Genomic DNA, 13,572 nt, shown 5'->3' on the forward strand with positions numbered 1-13,572 from the left:
ACAACTGCTTTCTCCTCTTTCCCCTCCCTCCGGCCTCCGGGCTGCAGCCGCGGCACAAACCCCTCCGGCACCGCGCCGCCTTCGCCGGGGATTATTCATTATTATCCTAATTATTATTTATTGTGCATGCACGGAGACCAAAACAAACAGGCGGGCCAATCGCTACAACAAAAAAAGCCCGCCTCCTCCCTGCGGGCCTCAGGTGGAATGCTCTAACAGCAGCTCCCGCGAGGCGGTGGGAGAAACCGGAAAGTTTCAGCCGAACCTTGCTGTTCTAATAATAACAGTAATAATGACTACTTCAAGGAGGCAAGGGGAGGAACATCCCAACAAACCACAGCCTTGACCCTAGGTAGGCAGTCAGCGATGCGCTGCTAACTCCAGGTTGCAACACACACACACTCGGCAAGGTTGCAATCCCCCCATTCCCATAAAAGCTAGGGTGGCGGGGGGTTGGCAGGAGGACCGGGAAGGAGGATGGAAACGCGACAGTTCTTCCAGAGCAGTCTTCCCCGGAAGAGTTGGAAGGCGAGCGGGAGAGGAGGGCGAGGAGCCCGGGCTGGCGGCGGGGCGCCAACGAACGCGGCTGCCACCCGCTTCCCTGGGACTTGTTTAAAGGGCTCCGGCTGCGGAGACGCAAGCGGATCGCGGCGGGAGAAGCCGAAGCTGGCGCGCCGAAGCGGCGGCAGCCGACGCCACGGGGCCGGTGCGTGCGGCGTCGGAGGTGTCACCTCCACTTCGCGCGTTCCCTCGGGCGGGGATGGGGGCGCTGACCGGTAGGCAGGCCTTTAGGCAAAGGGGCTCCGGGTGGGCAGGGGGCTGCTGCGCCCGGGGCACTGCGGACGTCCCTGCCCCTGGTACCTGGCGGCCGCGCGGGCTCGGGTGTTGAAGTTCGGGGTGTCCGGCCCGGACCGCACTGCTGGGAGGGAGGGAGGAGGTCCCGAAGAAGGAGGTCGGAGGTGCCTGCCGGGCTCAGTTACCCTGCCCTCCCCCTTCCCGGGTTTGTTTTCTTTTGCTTTGCGTCTTCCCCTAGCTCGAGATGCGGAAACCGCGGGCGTGGGTCGCCCGCTATCATCCGGGTGCTAGGGGAGCCACCGTGGCTGCGGGCCGGGGAGGCCATGATCCGGATAATCCTCTCTGCCTGACTGTCACAAACAGGACCCGCGCGCACCCGGGCAGCGGCCGTGGCGTTCGCCGGAGAAGGGGAAGGGCTGCGGGGGGTGGGGGGGAGGAATGGGGAGGCTGGCGAGGGCGGGAGGCGGGGTGACCGGGAGAGAGCCTCCCCCCAACGATGACACGCACCTCTTCCTTCTCACTCCTTGCTTTCGAGTTTGCTTTATTCCCATCCCAACCTGGTTTACTCCTTTCTCTGCTTCCCCCCTCCATCTAGTCGTCTTCCCTTCCCCCGTTTGTTTTGCAAAACACGGCCATGCCATCTGCAAAGGTGTCGCGATGCACTTCCCCAAATAACCAGTCCGGCGCGCCAGCCCCTAGTCGCCCTCCGTTTGCGGGCGCACACCGAGGCCTCGCAGCCTGGGCGCAGTTGCACCGCGCGGGGCGGGGCGCAGCGGTGCGGGCTCCGGGGGACACCCGCTCCCGGGTCCCGGTGCTCGGCCGGTTTCCGGTACACGCGGGGAAATCGCCTCCCGCCAGTGTCTGCGCGCTCGCCCCCGCCTCCGCCGCCTGGATTGCATTATTATTTTTATCCGGGTTGCAGTTTGCAGCGGATCCTGGTGAGCAAGGGGCTGGCCGGACTGCTGGGGGGTGGAGGTGGGGGGGGGGCGGAGGGAAGTTGGACGTGGATCAGGCAGAAAAAAAAAAGTTTGGCTGGGAGGCTAAGTAGGGAGGGAGGGTGGGAGGGGGCAGCGAGCTCCCGCAGCTCGCGTCTCGGCGCCCTCGGGGCCGGCGCGAGTGTGGCTGCGCGGGAGTGTGAGTGCGTGAGTGCGCGCCGGGGCCGGTGCGTCGCGAGCAGCGGCGCGGGCAGCCGGTCCTGCCCGCGCCCTGCCCGGGAGCCGGGGGAGGACAAGGCGAGATTTGGTGGCGGGGGCTGGGGTGGGGTGGGGGGTTGGCGTGTGCGTGTGGCTGACTGTGAGTGTGAGTGTGCGCGCGCGAGCGGCAGAGAATCAGGAAGTCACAGCAGCGAAGCGCACACAGACATGTTTGATCGCCGTGACATGACGCGCGCGAGGGAGGAAGCGGCAGCGGCGGCCGGGGCCGGGCCGCGGACTCTGGCGCCGGCCTAGGGCTCGGGCGGGGAAGACCCGCTCTGGGCTGCCGGCCGCGCTGCCACTGCAGGCTCGGCGAGCCCCGCGCCTCTTTTTGTTCCGTGTCCCCCAGGTAAGGATTACTGCGCCGCCGCCGCCCGCCCTGTGCAGAGCTTTCCAGCTCTTTCCCTGCCGGCCCCCTCCGGTCTCCCGGCTCGCCGCGCCTGTAAAGTCAGGCAGGCGGGGGAAGCCGGCTCCCGACCCTCCGATCGATCTCGTGGAAAACTTTCCAGCGGGAGGCACCGCGAGGGGAAGAAGAAGGCCTTGCTGGCTGCTGTCCCTTGTCAGTTCTTCTCCGGGTCTGGGGAGTGGAGTCGCTGCGCCTTGGGGCCGTTGCACATGCAAACTTCGGGCCTAAACGTGCCTCCAACTCTCGCAGTATTTACTCCAACAATAAAATAAATATTCAGAGTCGTCCACTTGGTCCTGCCAGGCGCTTAGATTTTTTAAGAGCAGGAGACAGGCTGGGGAGTCGAGGGAAGTGGGGCTGTTGTGCCGAATCCATTTCTTCTTTAATGTCTGCAGCGGGTGTTATGTAACTTTAGTAGCACATGGGTGCAAAGCCCATACTGGGCTTCCCCCCTCCTTTGTTTATATAACTTTTGGGAGAGTTTTGCAAGGTTGTCCCTTTTCTTTCTTTCTTTCTTTTCTCCTCCTTAACCTGACGGAGGTTGGTGCTTTTGAAAAAGCAAAGCGACCCGGGTCGGTATTTTATGGAGAGGTGTCATCCTTATCTCCTGGTTATTAGGTAGGCTGTGTTCCTAACTATGTGTGATGTTAGAGCATAAGGAAGACATTAAGGATACACGTTTGTCTACCGCACTGAGTGGTTATTTTTAACATCTATGCGTTACCAATAGCAGAGTTCAAATTTAAACTTCCATTTCAAAGGACTTTTTAATTTACACCTGGCTGTTGGAAGAGAATGCTTGTAGGAACAGAAAGATTGTTGCTTGAGTACTGAGTGGAAGAAAATTCCTGTCTGACCATGTACGTAAGACTCAGAAACCTCTGAGATCTGTACTGAAATAAAAGCCATGCCCAGTGTTACATGTGCGTGTAGACTTATATATGCACATTCAAATGTTTCAGTGATATTTTCCACCATTTTTTGGGGGGACCACTACCCCAGTCTTGTTTGCCTACACTAGACTTGCTAGGCTTCTAGCCTACTTCTAGCTCACTGGTGAAGTGTTAAGAGGTGTGGCAGGTTTGAATCCAAGTTGGTGCATTGTTATGCAAATAGAACACACTTTCTCTTTTAAGAATCTAATTGCCCTTTTATTCTCCTGGACTTTTTTTTTTTTTGAAGCTCCCTGACAACTTGGAATGTTTGCTGCTGGAAAGAGGGGATTTGGAGATGCCTATTAGGTACAAAAGATATTTATGACCGGAAATAAAAAACCAAACCTGTAGACAGCCTCCCCTCTACCTTGTTGGGGGCATTAAAGAGAGAAGCCATATTGTTGAAGAACACTGTAAAATAAATCAGGAGTTTGGGGTATCAGACAGAACCCTTGAAGAATTGGCAGAGGTGAGGGGGTGCTTCCTTACATGCAGCTTTTCTCTCCTCAGTGACATCAGTTACATCCCAGCTCGGGGACTGGCTGCACTGTGGGGTTTCACAGAAAATATTCACCGCCAGAGTGTGTTCAAAGCAGCCTTAGATCTTTTCTTTTGTTCGTTTTTTTAAAGTGGTTTTTGAGCATTTCTCGTCAAGTTTCTTAAAAAGTGCTTTGACCAACACCTGAGGCTTGGAATTGACCAAAAAAAAAAAAAAGTGCCTCTGCACTTGTCATATTGTTAATCTTTGGATTCTGTTTAAAATATTTCTGACACTATAACCAGAAAGTACCACTTTGGCGAAGAAATAATTATTGAAACCTTTTTTCTTTGACTAAGTTTAAGATAAGTTATTTTACAGGCGAGCATGAAAGTACATACCATGCTCTTCTAGGAGATCATCGGGATACCCCTTATATTCTGGTAATATTTTGACATTTCAACTTGAGGGCTTATTATGTATTGGAACAAGACCATAAAAGAGAAGACTTTCATATATTATAAAAGAGGTACCATCCTCTAGTGTTTTCATGTTGGCTTTTTTTCCCCTTTAGCAGTCTTCCTTTGTAAACAAGGCCTTTGTCAAACTCTCCTAGGTCAGCAGGTTTTCGATACTCCAGAGAAATAATAAATCACTATTTATGACATCTTGACATGGTGCCATGAGAACAACTGAACTGTCACAAATATAATGCTAAGGAGTGTTTCCCAGCACTAGTATATTGAGGTTGGGTTGATCAGACCTGATTTAGCCACCAGAAGTTTTGATTCACACTGTTTCTGGTCAAGATGATTTTAAGGGAAGTCATGGACAATTTGTTGCTGACCATGAGTGGCCTTAGAAAACTCTTCGTAAATGAGCCACATTTTTCTCCTGCAGTATTTCTGGTGAACAGATGAGAACATTTCCCTGATGTGAAAAGCCATTTTGGGGAGCTGCTTCTGATTTTTTTTTTTTTGGTCACTTTTTTTCTATAAAAGAATGATCATCTCAATTGCTCCTTTTTCTTACATGTGTCCTGTAGTTTGTTTTTGAACCATAGAGGATGCTGAATTTTCTGTCGTCTTTGGAAGTTTTTGTTTATGGAACTTTAATCTCTAGCCAGTTAATAAAGTCATGGATCATTCTATAAGTAGTTGGGAATAGAAAATACAGGTGGTGGTAGGTTATTTGGTAGAGTATTTAGGAAGCCCTGGGGTGTTTATTTTTTCTGCATAGAAAGTCATGACTATATTTTCCAGGGAATATAGGACTCTAAAACTTAGTTCTGCCAGAGTCATTATGAAACATAGCATATTTATTTGCCTAAGATATTTATCACCAAGTTAAATGGGATCCTGCAACCTGGGTTTGGAAAACTTTACAACTTTATTACTGTTTATTATTACTTTTTTCCCTCATATTAATAGACCACTTTTTTTGAAAGTGTTTTAGTTATATTAGAGATTTTAAAGATACAGTCAAAGATACTTGAATAATTATACTTTAGCAAAACATATAACACAGCTGATGAAATTCAGGAGCTAAATAGTTGAATCTTTTGAATGTTGGATATAAACATTATTTAATTTTAATTATGAGAGAATAAGTAAGTAATTCACTCATTTAGAATGATGCTTTAGATATGAAATACAGGATTTTTGACCGAAATATTTACATAAGTGGTGCCTTTCTGGACTTCATGATACATTATTATGTAACTGAAGCCGACTATGAATTGTAATGTTTTATTAGATATAAGACTTTCAGAACATTCAGTTACCATCGGGGAATATGGCTGTATAATTTTATACTTTTGAAAAGATGACAGTATTCTATGTAATTTTAGGTCGTGTATAAGCATCAGTCTTCGTTTTTGGTGTTTTTTTTGAATTTTATTTTATTTATATTTTTATACAGCAGGTTCTTATTAGTCATCCATTTTATACACATCAGTGTATACATGTCAATCCCAATCTCTCAATTCATCACACCACCACTACCCCCCGCCGCTTTCCCCCCTTGGTGTCCATACGTTTGTTCTCTACATCTGTGTCTCAATTTCTGCCCTGCAAACCGGTTCATCTGTACCATTTTTCTAGGTTCCGCATATATTAAGCCTCAGTCTTCTGCCAATATATCATCTACCTCTCTGCAAGCACTAATATTTTAGAAACTTTTTAGAAACTGACCTAATTGAAATATTGACCCTTTTGAAAGGGCTGACCCTTTTGTAAATTGATGAATGGAATTCATAGAAGTTGAAATAAATTTGAAGTTTAAAACCCATTAAATATAACTCCCCCCTCTCTCTCTCTTTTTTTGTTTGTTTGTTTGTTCAAACTGAATTCAGAATTGTGGAATTAAAGTTACTTAAAAACAGCAAAAAAATCTTTGACCAAAAAGCATTGGGATATGTTATCTCACAGGTTAACAGAAGTCCAAGGGAAGTTCTCTATCAGTTTGTGTTAGGATTGTGTTTTCTTGTTTAGAATGACTGTATTTCTTTACCTGCTTGAGGTTGTATTGTCCAGTTTTTACCATCCTACTGGGAGTTAAGTCATTGAACTTGGAAATTGAATGTCCGTGAGGAAAGCTGGGCATGTAATAGCTTTGCAAATATTTGCAGCTCTTTTGCCGTTTGCTGTTGTGCTGGATTCTTACATGCACTAAAATGCTATTAAGCAAAGTCTATAAATCCGTAAAAAATGAATGATCTGCAATCGAGAATTTATGTCTTACAAAGAACGTGCCTGAACACGTATGAATAGCAAATTGTACACCGCACAGACCACTTGATACAGGGAGAGATCAGGATGGGCTCTCTTGAGTGCATGGGGTAGATGGAGTCTTCGAGATGGAGGACGATTGTGGCCAGAGGAGGGCAGGGGTGGGGTGGTGGGTGCTGATCATATGAGATCAGGAGAAAGTCCTGAGATCACAGGGCCCGAGCCTAAAGAAACTGTGAGAAGACCAATGGACCAATTTTGACCTGGTTGCCCAGGGCAAGAGGTTCCAGTTGGGAAGAATTTTCAAAAGATACAAGTTGGAGAAGGTAGAAAGACTTGATTTCCAGGCTAAAGCATGAATGTTTTATCCAGAGTGTGTTGGAGGTTTCTCTCAGAAGTTTGGAGCAAGGGAATTCATGAACAAAAAGTATGTTAGATTAATCTAGCAGACGGTGAATTCAAGTCCAGGGTGGGAATTGAAGGCTTCAGAAGGATCCTCGCCATAACGTACCTTTTTATACGATAGCTCACAAGGTGTTTTCACATGTAATACTTTATTTGCTTCATATCAAAATTGAGGTAGCGGGCTTCCCTGGTGGCGCAGTGGTTGAGAGTCCACCTGCCGATGCAGGGGACACGGGTTCGTGCCCCGGTCCGGGAGGATCCCACATGCCGCGGAGCGGCTGGGCCCGTGAGCCATGGCCGCTGAGCCTGCGCGTCCGGAGCCTGTGCTCCGCAATGGGAGAGGCCACAACAGTGAGAGGCCCGCGTACCGCAAAAAAAAAAAAAAAAAAAAAATTGAGGTAGCTGACTACTATTATGCCTGTTTTGTAAAAGAGAACTTGAAATTCAGAGGTCAAATAAACTACGTGGTGATTTATTTTTTAATGGCAGATTAACACTGTAAATGGCCATTATTCATTTTAATTGCAGTGAACTTGAAGGGTTCATGCTTGAATTTTTGTTGCTGCTGTGAAAGTCGGGGAAAGTGGGGCATCTCACTGGTCTGCTGGGGTTCATTCAGCATATAATGGTCAAGTTTTACTGCGAAGTCAACGTGTGCCATCTCAGCCAGAAAAAGTTCTTACAGTATGTATTTCAGACTCTTACATGTTTCGTGTATAAATAAAATTATCTTAGCAGACAGAGATGAAAGTGGCCATCATTGATTCTTATCAGCATCCCAAATGAGGTTGCCTTGCAAAGGGGCCTAACAGAACCTAGGAAGGATGGGTGTGTGTGTAAATACACACGAATTACATTTCAGGGTGTCACGCTCTGCTACTAGTTTTTGTTGGTTGGTCTGTTTTGGTTTTGACCAGTTACCTAGCAGTTTGGGTTCAGCTGAATTTAAGAAGCGATCGTTGTCCGTGATTACCTTTGTAACGACCAGTGGACATGGATTTTGGGTTAGAGGGTTGCTCTGCCGGAGTGCTTTTTTGTTGAGGAGCTTCTGGTACTTTGGGTTTTCTTGCAAACACCCTGCTTAAAAGAATTTTTCCTTTGTGGAAACATTGGCTGTCCTTACCTAAGAGGTCATGGAATTGCATCACAGGTAGGCTCTTCTGAGAAGGCAGCTCATGGTATGTCTAGGGTGATAATGTCAAGAGCCAGGTTCCTGTTAAGGCAGTGCCTGGGGCTCACGGGGCTGTAATTGGCCCCTGAAGTTTGTTTTCTCTCTTGTCCTGCACTGATCTGCTTTGGAGCCCCTGCCAGGTCTGACTCTGGGCAGGGACGGTCCCAAGGCTTTTCATTCCAAGTGAGGGCAGCCGCTTGCATCCTAATTCCTTTCCTTGACTCAACGATGGGGAGTTCACAGAAGCCCAGCAAACACAGCACACTTTTCATCCAACCACTTTTTAAAACAACCTCGACTTTGAATGGTAAACCGCCAGGAATGACAACGAGAAAGATGTTTTCCATGCTTTTCTCGAGTTTCAGGCCAGCCACGTAAAATGTTCACTCTAAGCACAGTGTGGTTTTTATCTGTGGCACAAATCATTTCGTGCACTGTGTAAAGTTGCGCGTCAGACCAAGAAGCACGAGGGCTTTGGGTATATTTCACCACCTATCCAGACAACCTTGGCCTCTAAAAAAGAAACTTCTGGTAGATTTATTTCTTTTATCTTCCTTGCTGTTCTCACCTACTCTCTACTCCCCCATCAAGAACAGCAGCACTTGTGTTCCAGTTCTAGAGATGTTGCTACTTCTTGTGGGGGAATTCTCAATTCATTTACAGAGAAAGCTACAGAGAAAACCTTCAGGGTCAGGGGAGACAGTCTGAATCAGCAAACAGACATAAAAAGAACTCTTATCTTAACTATCTCCTGAGCCTTAATCGTTCTCCATAACAGCCAGAAAACTTGAAAACAACAGTTATTCTTAGGGATGTGAACCGGGCCTAACTTTTATTTCTCATATTCCACCTTCGACCTGTACCCCAAAGTCTTTCTGTAAATGCAGAAGAGATAAAGGTCTGCTGGAGATTCAAGATCACCCCACGCTTCCTTATTACGTTTCGTGAAGTTATTTAAAAGGTGTTGTCTAGTGCAGGTTGTGCTTCCCCCCAAACTCTTTCTGTGACTAGAAAACACAAGTTGCTAGGAAACATTTATTTATTATCTATTTTTACTGCAAGGCCTAGCAGAAATGGCACCTTCTCCACGAAGCCTCCCTTAATTCCCTTTTCTTGCCTCCGCCCTCCAAGCTGTAAGTCCTCTCTCCTGCCCGTGACTAGAGTGGACACTCTAGCTATACCCCTTCTGGTCTTGCAGGAACTTGCATGTTCTTTTTTTTTTTTTTTTTTTTTCTCACTGCTGTTTATGGATAAGTCCTGTTTCCCTGTCAGAGTTGCAGAGCCCTGGGTAAGCCCTCTGGTCATTTCTGTACATCCTCCATGCCTTGTGCCCAGGGGAGAGCCAGGACAGTTGGGAATAGATGACTAAAACAGGTCCTCTGGATCTTTGATTAAACATCGCCAACCTCTTAGGTTCATAACATTGTCTCTGCCTCGTATTCTCTCGAGGGCTTTTCTTCACTTCTCTGTCCCTTCGCACATTAACATAGGATCACAGCCGAATCCCAGTCCTCGCGACATCTCCCATCGTTTCCATCTTTGCTTCTGCATCCTCCGCGTCGCACCCCTGTGCATCGTTGCTCAGCCTGAGTGACAGCTCTCCACACTGGTGGATGGCCTGGCTTGCCTGATGGTGCCGTGACTCGGTATTGGGCCAGGAGTGAAGAGATAAAAAACTCTACTCACAGATGTGACTCTGGGCAAGCTCTGTGGTCCCTTCCTGCCCTCCTCCTTTAAATGGGGACGTGACCAAATGTGTCCTCAAGTCAATTCCCTGAAATGATTGTGAAGCACATGGGGTTGTGTTGAAGTATTACTGCGAGTGTGGGGAGCTTTCAGCTGATTGGAGCGAGACAGGACGGTAGACGTTCTGTCCTGGTTGTCATGGTTGGGCTGGTGACCCTTAAAATTCCATGAAGTTGAACTCCTTTTAATATGCAGATGGCTGTGCTGGGGCTTTCTGTAAAGGGGAGAGGAAGGGAATTGGGGCTGAGGGAGGATGTCTACAGTGGTTGGAGTTGTGGGAAGCTCCAGCGACTTTTATTTTTAAAAAGCGCACACTCCCCGGTTGTAAAGGCAGGGTCAGGACGAAAAAAGACAGGGTGTACTGCTGAAAAATTCTTGGCTAAGAACGCAGCGGCCTGGCCCTCAGGGAGTGCTGGTGTGAGGTGGAGGGAAGCGTTGAGGGGAGGAGAGGGGCCTGGCAGTGCCGGGGTACGGGGAGGTCTGTGTGCCTAACCTCCTAAACACAGACACGTTTTCTTCCTTATATTGGCCATGTAATTATGGAACAGGCTGTTCTTTTTGGTGACAATGTAAACTTCCCCGCCCCGCCCCCCAACACAAAATAAAAATAGATTTTGAGTGTTATCTTGCGGAGAGACCTGGCACTCCTGCCCTCTCAAGGTTACTGGAGCCATCGCCTCTCCCCCATCCGCCCTGTGCCTGTCCCCACTGTCCCCACCCCATCTGCATCACTTAATTGGTGCCTGGAAGAAAAAAGAAAGGGGTTTGGATTCCTAGGGAGACCGGGAGGGTGGGTGAGGGGAAGCTGAGTTGGCCAATACTGGACTTTCACCCTTAACCACAGGGACTTAGTAATGACCCGCGCCTCTGCCTGAGACTCGCACCTCTTTGTAATTTCCACCCCCGAATTGCTTTACTCTGTGGGAAAGTTTAATCGTGTCTTGGAGCTGCATCGTGAAGTTGCCACCAGAAATGAAGAGGAAGGAATAGGAGGCCAGGACTGTGGCCTCGTCTCTGAGAGGTGCTCCTCTGTGGTACGCTTGGGTGATGGTGCTGTGGCGTGAATCCTGGGACAGCCCGGGTCCTGCCCTGGAGGTTCACTGATGAGCGCGCCCACACATACGGTTAGAGGAATCGGGAGATGCTGCAAGCCCTGGATAGGCAGATGCAGGGAGCCTTGAGATGCTTCGATTCCAAGCCCAGAGGAAGCTGAGAAACCCCAGAAAAAAAAAAACACGCTTTGCCCGGGAACCCCGGGGTTGGTGACAGCCCTGAGGTGGGCAGAACCCAAGGTCTCTGGGCTCCCAGTCAGAAGCCAGAGGGTCACATTCAAGTTGTGCGGTAGTCCAGGTCCCTTAGCTGTGCGGGATGGGGCAGGTTTGCTCTCTTGTTAAACTGTGCTGTTTCTCTGAGCTGGCTTCTTGTTTATTCATCTATGCTGTTTCACGGACACATTCATTAAGTGCATGCTCCTAAAGGTTCTCTTCTTACGAAAAAGTTTCCTATATAATACGTTCCTATATTAACATTCTTCTTTATGTCCGTATTCTTCCATTTCCTGTCTCATATGTTTTCCCCCTAAGAAGTTTTTAGTAGTTTCCTATAACAAAAAATGATGAGCGTTTCTGTGGGACTGCATACAATTAATTACAACATTCTACGAGACTCCCAGATGAAAGTCATTATATGCACAGAAAGTCGTTGGTATTTTGGGATAATAGATATTAAAATGTAAAACATGAAAAGTAGGACTGCCAGGCTGACTGAGCACTTGTATCTTCATTGTTCAAACTTGTGGTATCTTGCCATCATAGCCATTGAAGCCAATTTCAAGGTAAATCATAACAGGAAGTAAGCAATTTCCTTTTATTCACTAAAAAATAAAGGGGTTTATTAGTTTGCTGATATACATGAAAGAACATTTTAACTTGTAGTACCCCTGAATTGACGTCAGCGTCCTAAATTTAAAATGCTGACTGAACATGGGTGGGTGTGTGTATATGTGAGGGGGTGGAATCCAAAAAAAAAAAAAAAAAAAAAGGTTACTTCTGCCTGCTTTGTTAATCACAAAGAATAAATAATAACATTTGGCTCTCTAGTGAATTCAGGCTATAATTTACTGTCCAAGCTTCCCTGTTGTTTTAGAAATCACTTGAACTGTGTTCTCTTAGTCCCATCTTGTATCAGCAAAACAGTTTGAGTGATCCCTTGCTTATAATCATTCCAAAGCAGCCTTTCATCCCTTCCTGTTCTAGCCCTAATTCATTTATCAGATTGGCCAAATTCTTGCCTCCACTTTTCAGATTTCTTTGTTTGAACATACCTCAAACCCTGATTGCTCTCTTAATTTTTTTATTTTTTAATAATTGACTCTATTAATAGTTTGCCCTTGCAACTTTGTCTACACTTCATTCAGATCTTTCTGAGCACTTACTCCATGCTGGTTGGAGGCGCTGGGGATACAGGAGCGAAGAAGGGCCAGACCTCACCCTCACGGCCCTCACATTCTAGAGATTCCTCGAGAGGTGACGGTAGTTAGCTAAGAATGGAAGTAACGTGGGTTTTTTGTTTTTTTCATTTAATTTTCCCTCTAACCTCTCATTTCACTATGGAAAGAGCCCTGCTGTGGGTGACCCGGCCCCTATGGTCTAATTTCTTCCCTGCCACTAATCAGTGGGTAAGCAAGTCCACTTAGGATTCTGTGAGTTCGGCATCAGAAGAGGTTTTGTGTGTACAGGTGTGTGCCCCCAGATGACATAATATATCACCATGACTACCCTGGGATCATTCATCTCCATCAAAATTCAGAAAACAGCTTATTTACTCATTTTGGCTGATATCCAAGATCCAGTCGTACCCACCCCATGAGGCAGTTCCCCGGTGGGGATGCCAAGAAGTCTTGGCACATGGGTGATGGAATACCGCTTTGCTGGAGAACCGGAATTTTCATACCACGTCTCTGGTGGGCCCCGATCCAGGAGTCATGGTTGATGTCTCGTGTGAGTCTTGGACCCCAGAGAGGCCCGGGATGAATCCCTGCCCTCCACTGTCCACATGGTCTTTAATTAATTACCTGGTGGTAGGACCACATCTTAACCTGCCCTTCTGTTCGTTTCTGCTGGAGTGGAGGTGGCAGGGCCCGGGGAGTAAGGCTCAGTAAGAGAGGCTGCTTGTTGTGCCAGGCACAGAGCTATGGCTTTACGCGTACCATCACATTTTAGTCTCAGTGCGTCATTGCCTATGCGGCTGTGTGAACCCGTATTTGTCTGACTGCCATTAACCTCTTCTTTTCCCGTGATTGGCAATTCCCTTTCATCCTCAGTTTATGAAATTGTACTTGCTCCCCCTTTTAACTCTCTAGAATTCTGTGAAGTTTGAATGCTTATTGACTTATGCAAGTGGGTCTTGGTTGGGTATTTCTTGAGGAGGTGTATATTTTAATGGCTTTGGGGGGTTAATGCCTTGTAAGGTGCCCAAGTAATGAAGAGCATCTGTTGGCTTCAGTAATAAATTTTAAGCTTGTTTAGAATTCTCCTTATGTCTTACATTTGAGTTTCTCCAGTGAGCCTTTTTTTGGATCTTAGATGATTTATATCTTTCCGGGGAATCATTTTAAATAAGAGGTCTTCATAAAGACTAGGGCAGATGGATATATATCACACTCTCTCAAACATCCGGGCTAGACAGGGCAGTTCTGTTTGATGTTTGTTACGG

The 13,572-nt window shown here is 47.3% G+C and overlaps 2 protein-coding genes across 5 annotated transcripts in view; one reads left to right on the forward strand and one right to left on the reverse strand.

The window, feature by feature from the left end:
* The window catches only part of LOC132522633 (importin subunit alpha-1-like), a 114,037-nt gene extending 113,938 nt beyond the window's left edge, over positions 1 to 99 (reverse strand). The window contains 1 exon segment of the mRNA XM_060153204.1: positions 3 to 99. Coding sequence (XP_060009187.1) covers positions 3 to 99 — 97 coding nt within the window.
* The window catches only part of SMARCA2 (SWI/SNF related, matrix associated, actin dependent regulator of chromatin, subfamily a, member 2), a 172,936-nt gene that overhangs the window by 151 nt on the left and 159,213 nt on the right, over positions 1 to 13,572 (forward strand). The window contains exon 1 of one of the 4 annotated variants that reach the window (XR_009541587.1): positions 2,110 to 2,337. The exons of 1 other annotated variant lie outside the window; for it this stretch is intronic. The gene's annotated coding sequence lies outside the window, so the exon portion shown is untranslated. Of the gene's footprint in view, positions 1 to 2,109; positions 2,338 to 13,572 lie in introns of those variants that run through there. 2 more of the 4 variants (XM_060155017.1, XM_060155019.1) reach the window with 2 other exon arrangements.

Source organism: Lagenorhynchus albirostris, chromosome 7 (genome assembly GCF_949774975.1).
Source record: "Lagenorhynchus albirostris chromosome 7, mLagAlb1.1, whole genome shotgun sequence".
Classification (NCBI taxonomy): Eukaryota; Metazoa; Chordata; class Mammalia; order Artiodactyla; family Delphinidae; genus Lagenorhynchus; species Lagenorhynchus albirostris.